Source organism: Caretta caretta, chromosome 3 (assembly GCF_965140235.1).
Source record: "Caretta caretta isolate rCarCar2 chromosome 3, rCarCar1.hap1, whole genome shotgun sequence".
Taxonomy (NCBI): Eukaryota; Metazoa; Chordata; order Testudines; family Cheloniidae; genus Caretta; species Caretta caretta.
The window spans coordinates 93,845,187-93,866,748 of NC_134208.1; the positions used below are offsets into that span (position 1 = coordinate 93,845,187).

General features: G+C 39.4%; 1 protein-coding gene across 7 annotated transcripts in view; it reads right to left on the reverse strand.

Moving 5' to 3' along the window:
- Window positions 1-21,562, reverse strand: part of TBC1D32 (TBC1 domain family member 32) — a 180,926-nt gene that overhangs the window by 151,799 nt on the left and 7,565 nt on the right. For all 7 annotated transcript variants that reach the window (XM_075126666.1, XM_075126669.1, XM_075126670.1 and 4 more), the window contains exons 3-9: window positions 15,708-15,869; window positions 7,943-8,120; window positions 6,319-6,390; window positions 4,505-4,624; window positions 2,397-2,475; window positions 2,160-2,263; window positions 2,008-2,069 (exon numbers count right to left, since the gene is read on the reverse strand). In XM_075126666.1, coding sequence (XP_074982767.1) covers window positions 2,008-2,069; window positions 2,160-2,263; window positions 2,397-2,475; window positions 4,505-4,624; window positions 6,319-6,390; window positions 7,943-8,120; window positions 15,708-15,869 — 777 coding nt within the window. The remainder of the gene's footprint in view (window positions 1-2,007; window positions 2,070-2,159; window positions 2,264-2,396; window positions 2,476-4,504; window positions 4,625-6,318; window positions 6,391-7,942; window positions 8,121-15,707; window positions 15,870-21,562) is intronic.

The following is a 21,562-nucleotide window of genomic DNA, read 5'->3' on the forward strand; positions in this document are numbered from 1 at the left end:
GTTCTTTATGATTTCAAAATAAGGGTGGCGGTGTACGCGGAGACTTTGGCAAATCAGTAAAGTTCCTGAAACCACTATGGCTTATTGCTAAAAGCAGCCAAGTAAGCAGGCTGTAAATTGGTCATTCAGCAGTCTCAGTTTAACCAAGGCAGAAGGGGGGGTGGAGGGGGGCTGGGTGCCACAGAAAGGGCAGCTTGACCCTGCGTCCTTCCTGATAAAAATTGTGTTGAAGTTGCTGATACATACATTTTAGAAGAGCAGGATGTGCCCCAGGAATGTCTATTGGGGTCTCAAGGCTGCAAACTCTGGAAAAACCCACACCTGGTTAATCAATAATCAGACGAAAGCCTCTTGCTTGACCATCGAAACTGCTTGCTTGACAAGTTTTCTTTAGGGGACATGTTATTTTATTACTAATGTATAAATAAAGGGGGGAAAGTCTGAGGTGGTGGGACTCTTCAGGACTGGACTCTCCCTCTGGATGTATCTTGTGTTCCCCACCGGCAGACAAGTGCCGCTGTGCCACTCGAGAGCCACACTCAGCTTTGGTAATTATCAAGGGTTGGGGGTGTTTTACTAACCTGTTGCGAACATGTGTATAAGTGCTTGAAACTAAGTGAAGTATAGCTTTAAGTGAAAGCACTCTTGTGTTGTCCTGTTTGTGCCAGCCATCTATCAGTTGGACGGCCGTGTCTCCCCTGATTTATTTCCTGACACCACCTCGCACAGAGTAAAAGTTACCAAGAGCTTTGGGTTAAAAGAACCCCGGGTAACAGTGGGAATGGAAAGAGTATATATCGAAAAATATATTTACACAAAGACACCTGCATAGCTGATGGTAGTTGAAAGGGCTAATGAAGTAGTAGCCCTGAACTGGCATATGGGAAATGGAAAGGGACTTTCTCTAAGACTGTGACTAATTAATTGGAAGAAACCAATATCTTTATATGAGTAGTATACTAAATTAAAGAGAAAAAGAATATGGTACCAAAAAAAAGGCATAGTGGAGCACAAAAATGATGTTTTGGACATACAGTAATCATCCTACATGTTTATTCAGAGAGTCACAAATGTTAGGGCCAAAAGGAACCACAATGATAATCAAGTCTGACCCTCTCCATAACATGAGCTATAGCATTTCACCAAGTGGTTCCTGAATCAAGCCCATAACTATGCAGTGAAACAACTGACAATGCAGATAATCCGTCAAGCAAGGCCTGACTGAAAGGGTTACTGAAATTATGCAGAGACTGTAGAGTGAATTCATTTCCTCAAGTGTCTACACAGCTGGACTGCACCCATTACTACAACCTATGGATAGCATCTCTCCTTTAAACTAATTTCTTCAACACAGCCTTTTAACTCCTTTTTCCTCATTCCCATCCAAAAACTGCTTTCCTTATATAGACCCTTTGTATGTGCACAAGAGAAAGAAAACAAGGAACAATAAGAGATACACTGAATATCACTACTAGTTCCACCACTTCCTTTGTCACCCTCCACCCACCATTCCTCGTGGAAGCGGCGGCCAGTACACCCCTCGGCCTGCGCCGCTTCCAGTAGCGAACCGCGGCCACTGGGAGCCGTGATCAGCCAAACCTACGGACACAGCAGGTAAACAAACAAGCCCGGCCCGCCAGGGGCTTTCCCTGCACAAGCGGCGGAACAAGTTTGGGAACCACTGGTTTAGGTTTTAAAATTCTCAGGATAGGGGCCTTGCCTCTTGATTTGTAAAGCATCCGATAAAATAAAATAGTAATGAAGGGAAGGAGTAGTAGACCACTGTCCACAGTGAGCCTCTAAGTAGTTTTGTGATCCAGTGGATCCATGCCAGACAGATCCACTGGCCATTCCCCATCCCATGCTCAACCAGCTCTCAGTCCCTCTCCATTGCCCCCACAATCCAGACATTTAGATATACATTACTAATCTTCTGATAAAATTCTATGCCTTTAACACTAATGTAAAAAATATTTATCTTAGAAATACTGATTCAAGGTGACATACTTTTCTGGATGACGAATCCAGAAAGAGGGAACCTCTCTTTGGTACTCATTTAGAAGACGCACCTGTGAACATAAAGGTTATAATTTTTTTAAAAAAGAATTAATAATATTTCAATAATTAAAAAAAATAAAAGGGATAGAAAACTAGCATACCTTTTTAAGTAAACGAATTATTTCTGCGTTAGTTATGTCTATACCATCTGAAATAGTAGGAACACAGTTTTCTCCAGAAAGAAAGTACAATTCTAAGTGTTTCGCTGAAAAGAGAAGGAAAAAAAAAACAGTATTACTAGTAATACAGACCTCATTAAGATGTGATTTTTTTTAAGGTGATTTCTGAAAAGCATATGAAACATGAAAAACTCTTAAAACAAGATTAAATGCACATACCTAGACTTGTATAGACTTCCCTTGTCCTAGTTAGTGGAGAAGATGAAAAGGTCTTTGCATAGAATCTCAAAATTTTGTCCTAAGAGGAAAAAGAAATAAAATTAGTAACCTATGCTCAAATAACCTTATTAGCATGGTGCAAAATATGGTACAATTAAAATTTATTGTGTGTTATGCTCAATATTATATATTACTTAAATAGTACTAAAGATGCACCTGGTGCATTACAAGCGTACAAAACAGGTCTGTGGTCTCAAGAACCTACAATCTAAAAGTAACAGTGCCCTGATCTTGCAATTTGCTGCTCCCTAATGAAACTGCATTGATCTATGCAAGCACAGGATCAGGGCCTATATTAGTATATTTTAATTGTTTTAATGTCATACAAAATGCAAGTAACTTACACAGTAATACTAATATATGAAGATTATCCACTGCTTTTAAACCAATGAAAGCACTACTTAGGAATAAGGAGAGAGAGATAAATGACAGCAGTTGACGCAGCTTTAACTATTTTAGTTTTGGCAGATATGAAGGGCACCTCCAGACTGGAAAAAACCCACATCACTTCATTTGCATTGCTTTTTCCACAGGAGATATGCCCCAGAGATCATGCCAAAAGCAATAAAGAAAGCATCATACTTTTTTTTCTGAACAGTGCATATGCAACACTGTATCTTCATGATGTATTATATCTTTTGTGACAATAAGAAAATACACCGCTTTACTGTGAGAGATTACCATCACATTTTATATAGTAGTTCGGCAATCTTGTTAACAAAATAATAAATATAATTTATGTTTATGCTATTGCAGAGAACAAAGCAGAAGATACAACTTAAATAACATTCCATGCACTTAACTTTTAAAGTGCAAATTTAATATACCACAGTCAGCACTATAATACAGAAATAATAAAGTTCTCTTCCGAATAGAAAAAAATCCTTAGTATATTCATTTTAAAATTAGTCCCATCAAAATGAGTCTACACAAAGCAATATTTGGATATCAGTCATATACCCACTGATTTAAATGTGAATTGAACTGGCTGCATAAAGCTTGTCGGAAAAATGGCAACTGAATGCAAATACTGCACTATATACCTGTGAGGTTCCAACAAACATATGTAAACTCTATGCTGAATAATTTGTCAGGTCTGATGTGAATTGCAGTAATCTCTGCCAATCTGTCTCACTTTTTAAGGTCCTTTATCTCTTCACACTCTAGTCCAAGTCATGGCCTCTTAAACAATGATCTTCAGGTTCAGATAATCAGAATTGGACCCAGCTTGTACCACATTCTACCGGAATGGGAAGCATGGTACGCTCTCCAACTGATTGATATTATAACATGTAGATTAGTTTTCACAGAAATTAATTTGACTGCCTAAAACTAATGTAGGCTGACATTTTCACAAGGACCTAAAGAAATTAGGCACCAAATTCCCACGAAAAGCCAATGGATGATGGGCATGTTGCTCAAATTTATGCCTTTGAAAATTTCTCCCACTAATAGCTCTTCTAAGAGTTGTGGCACTCCTCCAGGCTATACTGGAGTGAAATTACTGAATAAAGCAGTGTGCACTACACTAGACAGACATAGTAATTAAAAAGTGTTACTTTTTACTTTTAAAAAATGATCTGTATCTGTTTAACTTCAATGACTAATGAAATAAGATTGGAGAAAGGAGGTCTTTGTTAAAGATTCAATACAAACACCCGCACCCCTTCCATTAAAGTATGAGAACACACAAAAACACATCCTCTGAGACCTCTAGCAAAACACAGATATTTCTAAGGGCAAAATAATCAGAAAAAAAATCTATAAAAACCAAAAACAATATTTAGGCTTCTTCATACATTATAAAAAAAATCAATACAGGGAACAAGTCCAGTTATTACAGAATCCTGTGCCAGTCACCTTTAAATCAAGTGCTGGAGAAACCTGGTAAGCTGTTTTACCTCAAGAACAATTTAACTGATAAATATACAAATTAGTTACCTCCTGCCAGACCACTGGACTACTGTGTCACAAATGTACATGTTTATTCCTGTGAACTGTTTAGTATGGATAAACATCTGATTGCTACATATAAACCATTTGCTTACACTGGAATCAGGATCCGAGAGAGAAATTGTCAGATGTTTACGCAAATTAGACCAACTCTCACAGTTAAGTACATCAGAGGGAGGCACAGAACATAATGTCTGCATTGCTTCATGGCGCACCTGAAATAATCAAGAAATATAAACAAAACAATGCTGTTAACAGCACCATTACAATGAAATACTTAAAAATGTGATTTTTGAGGGGAAACGGTCCATAGTGATAGGACACAAAAAGCAAGAATTAAAAAAACAAAAACAAAAAACAAACTCATACCTCTTCTGCTAGTAGACTGTTAAGATAATTTGGACAAAACAGTGAGGACAACACAAAAGCATATATTTTTTTAAAATACATAATTAAATTAATCTAAGGATTATGTGGATTCCTATTACTATTTTGCTCTCCTATGGCAATTATATATTTTATCAAATACAAGATTTATACGAGATCATTACATTGCTTTACTTTATTAATCAAATGCCACAACCTGGAGTAATAGCATTGCAAAAAATAAACAACAACAAAAATGAAGCAATTTACTGCCAGACACCTTTCAGGGACATGCTGGCCGCTGCTTCCCGCAGCTCCCATTGGCCAGAAACAGCGAACTGCGGCCACTGGGAGCTGTGGGGGGCCACGCCTGCAGACAGTCAATGTAAACAAAATGTCTCGCAGCCCGCCAGCAGATTACCCTGATGGGCAGCATGCCAAAGGTTGCCAACCCCTGCGTGGGGGAAAGTATTGTTGACCTGACCCTATCCCACTTTGTGACAAGACCTATGCACTATATGCAGCATAGGCAAGAGCAGTAATGCAAGAGACCTACAGGCCTGCATCCTGTAAGACTTAGATTAAGCTAAGAGCATATGCTGGGCCATGGTATTTTGACCCAGATAACAAACTAGGCCAACCTTTCACCCTCGCTCAAGTCCCTAGCTGTCTATCATGTACAACCCCCCCAAACCTGCAAAAGCCCCTAGACAAAACGTTGCCACAAGCATACCACAGATCTTGATAATAACAAAGTGCATCAGCACAATGCTAATTATAAAACTGTTTACCTTGGCTCCTTATAAGCTTTACTAACAATGCTTGAGTGATAAAAAAATTAAGGAAATGTATCATTTACTGAAATGTAAAAAATTGATATTATAGGGGCAGGACAAAAGGAGACTGGTATTATAAGTTGCAAGTTGCAGTGGGGGAGGTTTAGATTGGACATTAGGAAAAACTTTTTCACTAAGAGGGTGGTGAAACACTGGAATGCGTTACCTAGGGAGGTGGTAGAATCTCCTTCCTTAGAGGTTTTTAAGGTCAGGCTTGACAAAGCCCTGGCTGGGATGATTTAACTGGGAATTGGTCCTGCTTCGAGCAGGGGGTTGGACTAGATGACCTTCTGGGGTCCCTTCCAACCCTTATATTCTATGATTCTATATAGGGGCAGGACAAAAGGAGACCGGGGTGGCACCTGTGTGTTACCATCTGTGTCTCCTTCTCCCTGCATGCTTGTATTCAAAATAAAAGGACCTCAGACTGTTTGAACCAAAAGAGATAGTGTGACTCGTTTTCCACAACACCAGAAATGGAATGATGGCTGCAACTGTAACTATCGTTATTATTATTTGTATTACTGTAACTATAAAGCTGAAGTCCATAGGATGAAATCATGGACCCACTGAAGTCATTTACAGTTTTGTCATTCATTTCAGTGGAGCCAGGATTTCACCCATGTTTATCTACAAGTGCCATATTCTCAAATATACCATAAGTTTTCATTTTTATGAGTGATATTTTAGATATTCTTTTGACTTACCTCCTTAGGCTGAGCAGGGTCAAGCCTTTCCACAAGTAGCTGTAATTGTTCTTGATTCATGAATGTATAACTCTGTAACACACAATGTAAAACGTTCACTTAGTAAATCCTATTAAAATGCACCATTAATGACTAAAATCATCAGACTTTATGGATATAAAATTTATTTTTGAACAATTAGGATGTTAGCATTTATCTTAATGAAACATTAAAGTTGAGATTTTAAATGGCCAAATTTCAGAAAATGCAAACTTGAAGTTCCAGTAACAAGATTCTGTCTTCTTCATTCTGCCTCTGTATTACAAAATTATTATAGAATGCTAGGTAATGTGGCATGCAGTTAATAATATAGCATAGTATTGCATGTTGGAAAAGAAATACATATATAGTATTTTACTGTTCTTCCAGGAAAAATGCAAAAAGTTAAACTGAATATTGTGTTTATGTAAACTTTACCTTGTTCTCACATTCTTTGCACATATTTTGCAGATTATATGTGTCCACGCACTTGTATGCTCACAGATATTGTAAATGCAAGGAACCATGTTTTCCATTACTCTAAGGCAACAGAACTGCGAAAGAATTTACCCTTAGCTTAGATTCTGCAGCCAGATTCTTCTGCATTCATTTTTTAAAAATGATTCAACTCTGCTACTGCTCAACTGAAAAGATTCTTCAGATAACATCTTTAAAAAAATCACTTCAAGGTTCAGACCATATGTGAAGATATTCAGACAAAAGGGTAACTTTTTGATAAAAGGTATAATCAATTGAAAACTGGGGTTTACAGTGAAAGTTCCATCTCATCCTTAATTATAACATCACTAGACACCACTGTAATGGAGAACCATAAACATCAAATTAATCAAGATCATAAGTGTGGTTAGATGTTGATAGATATTTGGCTGTGTGTGTGTGTGTTCCCTTGCAGTGCTGCCCCAACCCTGCACAGACAGCTGGCATGGCAGACTTTGAGCGAACCACCCAATAACCACAAGATCCCTTAAGGGATGAAGGCACCCAGCCATGTTTATTATCAATGAAGTACGGTACTAGTATCCCGCAGACTCTACCGGATCACTAATAGATGTATACCCATAACAATGGACCAGCTCAGTGAACAGTGGGACTTTCCGTTCCTCCCTAGGTTAGACGATGATACTCGCTCTGAGATATATGTTCATACCCCAATACAAGCAAACTAATACTGCCCCTCTGACATAGTTAGTTACTGCCCCCTGACGTGGCTAGTTATCATCCATCACTTTGTACATGTTGGTTTGATTAAAACATTTAACTTCTGTACTTCTGACCATATCTTTTAAGAGGGGTCAGTGTGTTCCTGTTATCCTTGGGGAATGTTTCTGTACCATTCTCGATATTTTGATGTTCTGGTACTGGTACCACTTAATATCAGGATGTGTTTGAGTGAGTACTCTGTGACTAGCACGTCTTTAGAATATGTATTTCTGCAATATTAGCCCTGTTCTTGCCAGATTCTGTGAGCAGGTCCTGCCTCATACCAGGCCTCTGATACAAAGGCTCATGTCTCAGGCTCTCTTTCTACTACAAGTATAAGTTTCTTACTTATTTCACAATACAGGTCCAGATCGTAATATCATACCCGATTGAATGATGAGTCACTATCAGAGCAGTTGTCTGTATAGTAAGCACTATGTTGCTCTTTCTTGGTTTTCCTATGCATCTCCTTATTACGCATCTGATCTTCTTCAAATTTGTTAATCAGAGATTCCACCACCACCATCATGACATTCTTCAAGGAATGCATCATTTCTCTGTACCTTCGAAGTCAAGGTTATGTTAATACTAAGCATAAAAATCAAAAAGGCATGCCATTACATTTACATTTCACTCAATTTACTCAGTGAACTAAAAAGGTTTTAAAATAAATAAAAAACACTATACAGATCCCAAGTAATTGTGCATGCAAACTTAAAAACTACAGATATATACATTTTAAAAATAAACCAAAAAGCTTTTAAATTTTATGGCTCTCCTACAACTATTCAAATAACAATACTAAGATTTGTAACAAACAACATAGGGACCTGCATTCCCAGTTTTGTCACTAATCTGTACTCTGCACTCAGATGTCCTTCAATAGGAATAATGTGCAAGCCAACAGCAGAATACGGCCCTAGCAAAATACAAGAAACCAAATCTGATCCTCATTACCGTTTCTTTCTCCGCAAGTTTAATTAAGGTTTTTTCTTCCACAAAAGTCCTCTGCAGAAGCAGCAGTACAGAATGCATGGACAGAGTAGCCCTCAGATTCAAGATCTTAATAACCAAGTTCATCTAAAATGTATAATGTTTAATAAACAGGAGATCCACATGGCTATAATGTAACTAGCCATGGTGTTGCGCAGAATGAACTTCGACCTCAAATATTCTCTTGCAAGTCTTCTTCCTTCATCAAGAATCAGTACCAGAAGATTTAGGCTTCTTAAATTCCTCAGTTTCATCTTCCAACCTTATTTGTTGTGAACCTCCTGTTCTGCTTCCTTTTACCTAAATTCCATAAACCTTCTTTAGAACCGTACCCTCTTCTGTATGTTTGGCATGACCCCACCATTACCGTTGTCTTGTTCTCAGCTGGTACAATCTGCAACTTACCAGGATTGTCTGTGACAAAAATCAAACTAGATGGGGGTTAAGAATACACTGTAACTTCTGGTTTCAGAGTAGGAGCCGTGTTAGTCTGTATCCGCAAAAAGAAAAGGAGGACTTGTGGCACCTTAGAGACTAACAAATTTATTTGAGCATAAGCTTTTGTGAGCTGCAGCTCACTTCAGGCCCCGCCCCCCCCCGCCTCCCCATCGTCACTGGGCCAGTGGAGAAACAGTTGACTGCAGTTGCCACTGGGGGAAGTGGCCGGACAGTTGACTGCAGGGCCCCTGGAAGGGAGAAGCACAGATTGTGATGGCCAGAGGGCTGTATCGTGAAGAGGACGCTGTGGTCCTTGGAATAATATGGGTCCAAGAGCAGATGTGATGGGGGCGAGGCACCCTCAAAAGGCATACCGACAGATGGAGCGAATCTCCAAGATGGCCAGCAGGTGATGACACCATGGAGAGTCATACCCATCACATTTGTCATTAATACAACTGCATTAAACACTTGTATCTTTGTTGTCACAGAAATCCTGCTGTCCCAAGACAGGCTTTGAAGATGCTGAAACACCACTGACATAAAACCAATCCAACATGTGACTTCAGTTATATAACCACTTGCTGTCAACCAAATATTCAAATAGATAAAACTATTCACTCATTTGTTGTGATTACCATCATTTGCCTGCAGTGTTGGCAAGACATTTTATAGGCAGAGTGCATAACTTCAGTTTTATCATCATTGATCTTAAATTCCATTGATTCTACAATTCTTCACAGCTTTTCCAGCATTAGATGTAGTTGCTCAGTAGTCTCTCCAAATAAGGCAACTGCATACTCAAGATCCTTTAAAAATGAATCTTTAAATTTCACACCACCTATTTTGGCCTCCTTCAGCTTTGTCATCAGAATGTCTATTAGAACATCAAATTATGTAGGAGAGAGAATGTATCTCTGGCCTATTCCTGATTCTACTGAAAACTAGTGTGTAATAGACAGCCCCCCAACCTGAAGCAAATACTCACCAGCAACCACATACCACACAACAGAACCACTAACCCAGGAACCCAAGGGGAGGCATGATGCAGCACCTTTTCCAATCTTCTGGAATGTGACTGGTTTCCCAAACTTTTAAGACAACTCTACGAAGCCAGTGAACTAAACCAGGACAGCCACTCTTAAGCAGTTCTTCTGAAATGTTATCCAGGTCAGGTACATTATCATTTGATAACTGTTCGACCACAGGTATCACTTCCTCTAATGTCACTGGCATATTTTCTACTGAGCTCATTTTTGGATTAAATTGTAGTTTACATCTTGATAGGTATCTCTTCATTAATTCTCAAAAATGCTCATACCAACGCTTAAATTGTGCATCTATATCCTGGCAATATTTTCCATTTTTGTCCTTAATTGGTGGAAGTCATGAGAATGGATGTCTTATTATGACATTCAAAATCTCAAATATGCATTTCTGGTCATGTCTCTCAGAGGCTTCCTCAATGTGCTGTGCCATACTATTCCACCATTGACTATGGTCATTTTGATGGACCCTCTTAACTACTTGATCAACACATTTCTTCTCCTCTATTGTCCATTTCCTCCTTTTCTTCATTAACTTGCCTCAACTTCTATTGCACCCATTCAACACTGCCCTTCTCTTTTTTCCCCATAATTTGATGTTATCATCTGTAATCCTACGTTGCTTTTTCATACTCCTTAATTCTAGCTGTTCTCCAGTGATCTCTGTATCAGATTCCCAAAATAAAGTCCACTCTTCCTCTGCGGTAGACAACTAGTCATCCAAGATAGAATATTTATTGGAAATCGCCACCACATAATTGTTTGTGATAGCTTCAACATGAAGCTTATCAACACTGAAGCATTTTGATGCAGTAGGTACTAAAGCACAACATCATTTCTCCTATTAGGAGTCAATGATCAGATTCCAGAGCAAGATCAGTATTCCTAAATACCTGTACATCCCAGACGAGTTTAGTCACGGGGTTCCAAAGTAGAATGTGATCCAAGGTTGAACTGTTGACCGATGGATACTGAAATATATACTTATGATAATTCCTGTCATGAAACCAGATAGTCATAAAAATAGTTCATGTGGAGAAGCAAATTTGAATAAAATGCACATCATTATCAAGTCTCTCTTCCAGTAAGCTGTGTGGCCCCAATACCAATTCAAATCCATTTCTGTAATGACCAAAATTAGTGTTTAATAAATCCCCTCCATTCAAGAAACAAAATAGAGATGGAGAAAAATAGTCAATTGCCAGATCTTTGTGAAGTCAATATGTACATACATGAAAACAAAACTTGATCTGTAAAAGAGAACTATGCAATAATGTTAAATTTTACATGTATAATAGTGGTTTTCATTCTGAAGGAGGTCAAGACACTTCACAGACTATATATGTTCAACACCTCTAAAATGCAGCCATATATGAGATGCAGGGCAGCTGCCCAGTGCAAAATTTGCATGCTGCACAACACTGGGCAAGGAGCAACTTTGGTCAAGCATTTGTATGAAGAAAATAAACAGTCATTGAGTCATTGAGATCTTTGGTGCCTCTACACAGCAGGCATAGCTTGTGTATTTAAAGTTTGCCCAAAGACCCACATACAGTAAACTACACTACTTTTATATACACCTCAAAATGATAAAGAGCTTGACTACCCAGAGACTTAGTGAATGGCACATTCATACCATGGCTTGCTGTGCACCAAGTCACCATGTGAACCCTGCTACCATGCACTAAAAGTTCCATAGTGCACTTTGACAAGCCACCTGGCAAGTTAGTGCATGAGAAGCTAGTGCACTATAGATTTACATCCTGGCTTGCTGTGCACGAAGTCTTTATGCAGAAAAGCCCAAAAGAACTGAGTTAATGCTGCTGGGTTTTGAACCTAGGAATTCAGGGAGTTTGGGTATTTCAAACTTAATGCTTAAAGCATTAAACTACTCCCACTGGTATTATGCTAATGTAAGCTAGTATATCTTTTGAGGGAGAAACAACTAAAGAAACTCAGACTTCACATTAAAGAACAAAGCTGGCATTGCAACTGCTCAGGTAGGCCCTGGGCCCTGATCCTGCACAATTAAAGTCAATGGGAGCTTTGCCATTGACTTCAGTGAGCGTAGGATCAAGCCCTAAAGCCCAGATCCTGCAAGACTTAGACACATGGGTAACTTTACACGTATGAAGTTCAAAAGCTTAGTTCAAAAGCATGTCCCACAAATAATTATATTTAGTGCCAAAAGGAAAGCCCACAGTGGTTGGTTAAGAACTGATTTATAGTCTCTAAATATAAATGATTGACTTATAAAAGATATTTTTACTTAGAGTGACAAGATGTCCCGATTTTACATGGACAATCCCAATTTTGAGGGCTTTTTCTTATATAGGCACCTATTACTCCCCACCCCCCTTAATTTTTTACACTTGCTATCTGGTCACCCTAATTTTGCTTTGTGTTTCTAAAGTAATTTGTGAATAACAATTAGGCACTAATTAATGAATTTGCTCATGCAAGGATTTTATCCTGCAATAAAACGTCTAACTTCTTCTTGTAGTATGACCTACCCATATATTACCAAAATTATTTCAGAAATATTATCATTAAATCTATAGCTCATAATCAAAAGGTCTAATTCCCAAGACAGACCCCCATCCACTTAAATAATTATATATCCAGCTAATAACAGGAAGATTATAGTTATCCACAACAGGGGCTACGATAGTCTTGAAATCATACCTACTGGACTGTAAAAAGAAAAAGAGTACTTGTGGCACCTTAGAGACCAAAAAGTGAGCTGTAGCTCACGAAAGCTTATGCTCAAAAAAATCTGTTAGTCTCTAAGGTGCCACAAGTACTCCTGTTCTTTTTGCAAATACAGACTAACACAGCTGCTACTCTGAAACCTACTAGACTGTGAGACCCAAACAGAAGATTATCAGAGCACTGATTTTCTTGCAGTCATAATGTAACAAATTTTGGAACAGGTGACATGTACAAGACTCTATTTAAGCATAGTTTAAAACTTCAATTGTTTTGTTTCCTTCTAGATGTGAAACATTTAAAATGAATTTCTATCAACACAAAAACAAACTTTGATTGTTTTCACTTCCTACTGAACTGAGAACTTAAAAGAAATGGTTTTGGTAACAAAATCACTTTCTATTCATATTAAGTTTATACTGTGCAACAAATGAGTATACACAAAAATCATTTTATCTGCCTTAGATAATATAAAGACACATTGTTTTGTTCACTAAAGGTAAATTGTGAAACAAATAGAAGGTGTTTTTCTGTTCATGTTGTATAAACATGACCTCAAAAACTGAAAATAGTAATTTCTGTTTTTCAACATTTCTCACTTTCCTTTCTTCGTTGGCTTTCAAGCATAGTGATATTGTAAATTGAGATTCAATATTCCCTCTCCCCTGAGTTCGGGCTGGAGAAGAGGGAGATTTCAGTGAAACATCACTATTCATAGAGCCTTGTGTAACAACATTGTTCATGTTCCCCAAGACCTAGTCTAGGTCCTCCGGCAAAAAAAGGAAAGCAAGGATCTGATGTAACAAAAACAAGCAGAAAAAAGACGGGCTTATTTGTTGTTGAGTTTCTTTAAGTGTTGGAACAGCTTTATACATCATAAAGTAGTAATAAAGAATTTTTTAAACTTTTTTTATGATTTGCAGATCACTTTTTAGAGAGAGGCCAGCATATGGAATCGTGATGAGGCAAGGATTCAAGTCCTAACACAACCAGTAAATTTTGGAATCACAGTTGCTGTGACAAAGTGTTTCTCAATTTCAAGATTCAAGGGAAGTAGGTTGTTTGAAATATCAAGATTCATCAGTACTCAACTAGATTTTAACTTTGCACTGAATGCCCAAGCTACAGATAAATTGCCTTTTTTTTCCAGTTTGTTATTTCACCTGCTTTGAAACAGAAACTCCAAGGATGACTACACATGGATTAAAGTTGCGTAGTTTCACCAGGACTTCTGGAAATACAATTCCATACACTAAAAGCCATTTTGTATCACTACTCACCAATGTTCTAATTCAGTAGTTCTCAAACTTTTTTTTCCACGGACCACTTGAAAATTGCTGAGGGTCTCAGCGGACCACTTAATGATCTTTCCAAATGTTGTTTGTACCGTTAGCTAACTATTGTAAAGTTCTTTGGATAAAAGCGCTTTATTAAAAAAATCTTAATAATTAACTTTTTTTCTTCTACAAATAAAAGCACACAACTCATATTTTAATATCAGTAGTCTTAACTTTCTAATGCGATGGATTTGCCCTCTCCTGCACATCGCAACAGCCTCCAAGCTGGAACTGGGAAGGAGGGGATCTCCCACACCGTGGCAGCCCCCAAGCTGGAGCTTGGAAGGGTGGGGAGGGTCTCTCCCTCTCTCCCCCACCGCAGAAGCCCCCAAGCTGGGGTTGAGAAGGAGGGGAGGGTCTCCCCTGCTGCAGCAGCCACAGAGCTGATGCTGGGAAGGAGGGCCGTCTCTCCCTGGCAACCACAGCCCTGGATCTGGGGAAAGTCACTTCTTTCTCTGGCCGCCACAGCCCTGCAGATCCCAAATTCCCCCCACCCCCTCTTCTCACCCTACTGCCCTCTCCCAGGTACGCCCTATTCCCCCCAAGGCCACCACCTCACTTTACATGTGTGTCTTCTCCAGGGTCCAGGCACCTAATTAGTGAAGCCACGCCTGAGCGGCTCCACTAATTAGGTGAGTGACCCTTCATTCTTTTGCGTGCGGCCGCCCAGGTGCACAACTTAGAGGGAACTATCCGCGGACCACCTGAATGGAGGTTGCAGACCACAGTTTGAGAACCTCTGCTCTAATGAATCGTAACGACTGTATCTTACACAAATTTGAAATTTGCACCACAAAGGCTCATTAGAAAGGCCTCCAGTCCTAAAGGGTTCCTTCCAATGCCATTTTAAAGTCTATGGGAAGGGAGGGAAATCAAGAGAATCTGCAAAGAAGGGATGGCTAACCAGGTTGTACGAATTATCTGGCATATACATGGGCTTTCCATTTAGGTCATGCCTTCACTAAATAAACCACTATCTCAGGAAACTGGCTACAACTCACACGTCCCCTAATATGATTATAAATATGGTTCTGATGTGTAACATAGACCAGAGAATTTGTACGCAGACAGGATTTAAAAGAAGCTCAACTAACCCACTTTAGTTGAATTACAGCTTTCAACATATGTATATCTAGATAATCATGTTCTATGCCCACTTAAATCTATAAGGAAATAAAAAAATTGTGCATGAACAAATTATTTCTCAGATACACACATTTATATTTGACATAGACCTCATTTCTCTCATAGGACTATTTGTAAATCAAGTCTAAAATTTAAAATACAGCTATTTGAGTTTAAGTGCCACCAAAATCCTAAATAACCCCCTAACCCTACAAAGTCAGAAATCTTAAATAGTTCAGTGGATTGTCTTCAAACTTTCCTAGATAGAAATATACTTTCATTTCCAAGATAAGATAATCATGGGGAATTTCAACCCAAAAGGCAATCTGTTAGGAAAGTTATAAATGACAAAAAAGAAATAGATTTTAGAACCAAAGTACCTTCATCCATAAATATTCCAATTAAGATATGAAAGGAAAAAAGAATAAGTTGGGCCAGACAATCCTGCCAACTGCATATTTTTAAAAATGGAATTTTATATGTATCCTGTGCACATACTCACTCTTTTGATTCACGAGTCTTCTTAGTAACATGTTGGACAAGAGTGTCATAACCAGATCCTTCACCCTGATTTTGAGCAGAGGTACATTTTTCTGTTTCTTCTTCAATCACAGAGCCCAGGGTGCTACATATGTATTGTCTAAGGTATTTCACAAACTCATAGCTGCAACAAATATCCAGAAATTAAAATGCAATGTATTTCATGATATTCATCTTCCAAACATTTTCAACATTACATATGCAACATTTTTCCAGCAGACATATCTCTTTAAATATCAGTACTTTTAAGAATTAAAGAGGAGTTTTTCAGCTGCGTGAAAAGTTCAGCACCAAACCGGGGGTGCTGGAACAATTTGTATAGGTGGGGTGCTGAGGGCCATTGAACCAAACTGTAAACCTTGTATATGATGGAAACCATTTCAAATCAGGGAGTGCTGCCACACCCCTAATTCCAGAACCTATGCACCAAACAATTTTGCTTTCCTTGAATGTCTTCAGTATCGGTATATCATATGAAAGGGATATCTCAGTAAGTCATAATTCCCTTTTGTGCCTCTGAAAATCTTCCCCTAAATGCAAAGATCTATATTGATCAAGGCTGCACAGTCAAAAATCATAGTGTTAGTAAATGGAAAAGTTAAGGCTCTAAGAAGAACATTAACTTGAATGCACTGATAAAAAAGTACCTTGAAGCATACACATTTATGACAATTAGTAACAACTGATCCAAGATATATATGTAACTAGGAAAACTGGAAGAGAAAATGACCAAATGAAGGGAACAGTGTTTTATGGCTGGGAGGAGAGAGGAAAATTGCTGCAACAGGGAACAAGGGACCAGCATGACAACGCTGACTCATCCTCTGCAAACTGGATGGGCAGAAGGGTTTAAAAGGGGCAGCCCTCTGTGCGAAGCCCCCTTTTACACGGAACAGGCGGAGGCAGCACCTACCCTCCCTCCCCTTTAGGTGTTGAAATACCAGGTTTGGTCAAGACCTGCTGTGGGCAGTGCGCTAGCCACCGCTTTTTATGGCAGGCTTGAAAGGAATTTTTCCCTTACCACCAGATTGGCATAGGTGGATTTGGGGTTTTTTCGCCTTCCCTGCATTGGGTTCAGGAAGTGCTTTTTTCATGCATGGCATGAAGGGCAGTAGGCTGTATGTCACAACTCATTATTTAAGTGTGGGGCGGATGTCCAGTGCAGGTACTCCACAGGGAAGGTATACAGTGACCAGATAAATGGCTTAGAAAAGGATTTAAAAAGAAAAGGGGGGACTGACATGGCAGGAGCCAACCCCCTTTTCTTATAGCCCACCTTAAGCCTCCTACAAGAGGGAGTAGATGCTAAAATCCCAGCAATGGATTGACTGGGTGGATCTGAATGGAAAAAGAGGGGGAGCTGGCAGAAGCACACCAGGTAATTATGGAATGAACATGGGGTTACCTGGACTGTACAGTTTTTTATCCGCCGGGTAGTCCCACACATCTAATAATGAAGTTGCAGCCTGATTAAATCCACATCAAATGTCTCCTGTCCGTCTTTCGGTATAGCTGGACAACAGCACATATAGGCTATGCAGTTGAATTAAAACTTGTTCAAAGCTTAACTTTTGAGTTTCCTGACTTTTTTATTTTAGCTTTGCAATCTCCACATCACATTAATGCAGTCTCTTGCATTTAAATTACTGGAGTTAGTCAAGGAAAAAATCTTCCAGCAGAACTAGTGAGTTCTTGAACCAACCAGTACACAATTCACTAGTTGCATGATCATGCCCCTCCAAGCAAGAAACATCCCCATTCAGGACAAAAGTTGCTTATGTCATTAAAGCAAATGGGACATAAGCATGTGCTTAAGTGCTTTACTGAATCAGGGCATGTCTATATTTACCTGGAACCTTAAGGAAATTTTCTGTGTTGTAGTTTCATTAAGCAATTTTCAAATAGTCATAACTTTGTTAAATTAGAATCACTGGCTTTTCAAACAAACAAAAGGTAACAGTCCACACTGAGGACTAGTCTGTAGCTTCACACTTATTTGAAGCAACTATTTTTTTAAAAAGTTGTCCAGACTACGTGAGCCATATAATCTTGATAATCTGTTTATTTTGCATTGGGGCAAGACATACAGCAAGTTACCACAACAGTGACTGTGCAACAGTTGTTTATGGGATTACACTACATTTTCATTGTATCAAATGTGAATACAAGGTGAGAGTATGTGAGCAGGTACTTTGTGTGAATTGAGAAGGATCAATATATGGAGTGGACGTGCTTACATATGGTGTACTGGCTTTTAATATGAACTATCCAATCCTGGAAAGTGCACATGAAAACAAAAGCAACTGTTGCAGTTGCAGGAGTAGTTTCTTTTTTCTTGAACATTTTAAAAACGAGTAAGAGAGTCAAGTCATTTTTGTTATCAACTATTTCATATGATGTTCTTTTCATCAGATTAAACTTCTGGCTACCTGAAGTCACTTTAAGTGTAATGGCTCTAAATTATTTCCTGTTCCATTTATTCCCTTTCATATTTGATTGTCACTTTTTGTAGAGGTAACATAAATGCAGCCCAAGGAAAAATGTAACTTTAGCTTCTCTGTTCATTTTCTGTCTCCCCTTTCACTTGTTTATAAGGTTAGCTCAGCCATTACTATTACTATAAAAAATAGCACTATGGCAGTCTGCCGAATGAAAGCTTTTGTAAGTCTTTTTTTCTCACTTTTTTTTATGGCTGGGGTGTTTGCAGAAAATGTATTTTTGAAGTAAGTGCTTCATTCTCACAAATAATAATAATAATTTAGAGATCACAGCACAGTGTATTTGCTGCAAAGACAGTAGTCCTAAAGACAGACTAAATGTATTTGTACAGTTGACACTACAGTGTTGCTCCTTGCAGCATTCTTTCATCTTTTTCACTAGCTCGTAACAAAATAATGGAAAAGACAAATTTCTGCACAGGCCTGCAAGTTCTATTCAAGCTATATTGTTGGTGTTCCCCAAGTCTGAAGAAAACAAGGTAAATATGATTATTTAAAAAAAAAAAAATCTAAGGTTCTAGATTATTGATGTGAATCAGCTTTGACTGAACTTTGGAAAGAGAAATGTCATCCATTCTGTCCTTCTGCAGCAGACTCAAATTAAGGGCTCCATGTTTCCTGCTGTTCAACATCAAGGAAGAAGAAAAGGGTAAAGGAACACCTCAAAACTTAACGGCACTGGGGGAGCAGAGTCTCCCTGGCATATTGCCACCCCTTTGCGAACCAATGAAAGCCCATCTAGACCACCAGGGATCTATGGTTCAGCTGAAAGAAGAATGTCACAGGGGTACAAATCCAGTGCAGTGACTGTGATCCATGCTCCCATCAAGCATTACGAAATTCATTGCAACAGTTAATTCTGGTCAGATTAGAATTAAGTATCTTTGACTCCAAACTGTATTACAGCACAGGCATAAGAGATGGGGGGACAGTCAATAGTAGTGTGGCTCACACAGAAACTTGCTAAGAAGAGGGAAAAGCTGAGGACCCCCAAGAAGCTAACCCTCATCTTTGGCTGCTCCAGACTGAGACTGCTTTCCCCGTAGCATTTCTAGGATCATTTCCTTTCCTCGCTTCCAATCCCTCCACTCAATTTCTTTGAGCACAATGAGCTCCAGAAGATGAATTTTGTAGAATTTTCTGTGTACTTTTGCACCATTTGTGGAGGGGAGTATTTTGCCAGAAGCTACAAATGCTTCTTCAGAAACATCAGAAAACTTAATTTCACATTTTATAATGTGAAAGTCACCTTATTCTAATGAAAATGTGTTATTGTCCAGAAATTAAAATGTAATTTTAATACTGATATCTGTGCGACCACTTTTCTTTTCGTGTTCAGTATCTGCTGATCTAGAGCAGCAGTTCTCAATTGAGGGTCTGGGGCCCCTTCAGGGGCTGTGAACAGGTTTCAGGGAGTCCATCAAGCAGGGTCAGCATTAGACTCAGTGGGGCCCAGGGCAGAAAGCTGAAGCCGGAGCCCCATCGCAGCAGGGCTGAAGCCCAACCACAAGCGCAAGCAACTTAGCTTCATGGGGCCTCCTGCGGCCTGGGGCCTCTTGCAGCCCGTGGCCACAGACAATTTCCCTGCTTCATACCCCCTAATGCTGGCCCTGGATTTTATATACAGAACAACAGTTATGGCACAGGTAGGCTGTGGAATTTTTATAGCATGTTGGGGGGGGCCTCAGATAGAAAAAGCATGAGAACACCTGATCTAGAGCTCAAATTCTGAGTGGCTGCAGCGATATTAGCATTAAAATGGCATTAACAATTGCATAATACAAGTTACAAGTGTAAAATAAATTTTAAAAATAAAACCATTTAAGACTTAAATAGCCTTGGAAAGCCAGTTAATTGACCAGTTAAATAATGTCAGATAACTGCCTATTATTTGATCATGGTCAAATATTCCAGCAAGAATTCCTCAATGTAGGCAATGGCCTACCCTTTTTTATTGCATCCTGGTGCTAGTCTTTCATTTTTTAGAACTTCATTTCATGGTTTTTCACATTTTTCTGAGTTAAAATAACTCAGTTAAGTAATTTGTTTTTTGTAATTAGGCATAAACATCTAAGACTAAGCCTGTTGGAGGCCATAATGTGACAGATTTCTGTTACCAATCTGCCTAGGGCGTCAGGTGACCAGGCTGAGGCCGCAGGATCTTTAGGGAGGAGATGATGGAGCACACCACGTAACTGAGTTTTAAAGCTTTATTGATAAAATAATAAAATAACAGCAGAGAGTGCTGGGGGAGGGAGGGGGTTCCCCACATCACTCAGAGGGAAGGAAGAAAGCGTTAGTGCCCCAAGCCCTAACCCACTTTCATACTCACACACGCACTACCCGAGGCTGGCCAGGCCTGGATGTAATGTAAGAAGAAGAGAAGGGGTGTGGACGGGAGTTCTGTCCTGTGCGCACAGGTCGTCCAGGGTCCTCTGTTGATCTCTGATTTCCCTCAGCTCTCAGAAGGGAGTTTAAGTCCTAGGTTCTTTTGGGGGCATTTTGTTCAGCAACCTCTGTCCCCCATGCTCTTTGTACCAGTTCAACCCGACTCACTGTGGCCTCCTCGGCTTTCCCAAAACACCCCCTTCCCCCCATTGGCCTTTGCCGTCTCATTCCTTTTTCATTGTAATCTCTGCAGCCCTGCTCCACCTAGTCCTCCTCTTCTCATGACTGGGGGGGGGGCGGGGAGGTTGGGTAAAATGTGAATGCAGCTGCCGACTTCTCGTCAAGCCTATGACCTTGGACCGGGGCCAGCGTCTTATCTTCGGACTGAGCTAGCTGAAGTATTGAGTTAACCCGTTCTCTGCTCTCTTCCTCCCTCCCCCTTTGGCCTCTCGCAGCCTGCAAAGGAATCTTCCACTTCACACTCACAACTTTGACTCGCCCCAAAATGCTTTGTGATGCTTGCAACAGCATTAGCAACATGCACTGCTGATCTGCCTTCCCAGGAACCCCCGGGAGGGGAGGGGGGGGCTTGGGAGTGTGACAATAAAAAGTCTTGCTTTTTGTTTATTTTTTACTGTTCTAATTAATCAGTGCTTTAAAATATTTTTGACGAACATCTGACTGGTCCACTGACCATTTATTTTTGGACTGCTCAAATGCACAACCCTAAATCTAAAATCATTAACATATGAAGGCATTAAAATTCTAAATGTAGTTTTAAAAATAGCTTAAAGTAATTTCTATTTTTTACTTTACTTACTTGCTATCACCCAAGTTCAGAGATAGTCAGGTAGCTCGCTACTACTACGGACAACACATCACTGACAGCTAGTTAAAGTATAAGAAGTGCAGATAATGCACTACCTAGTAT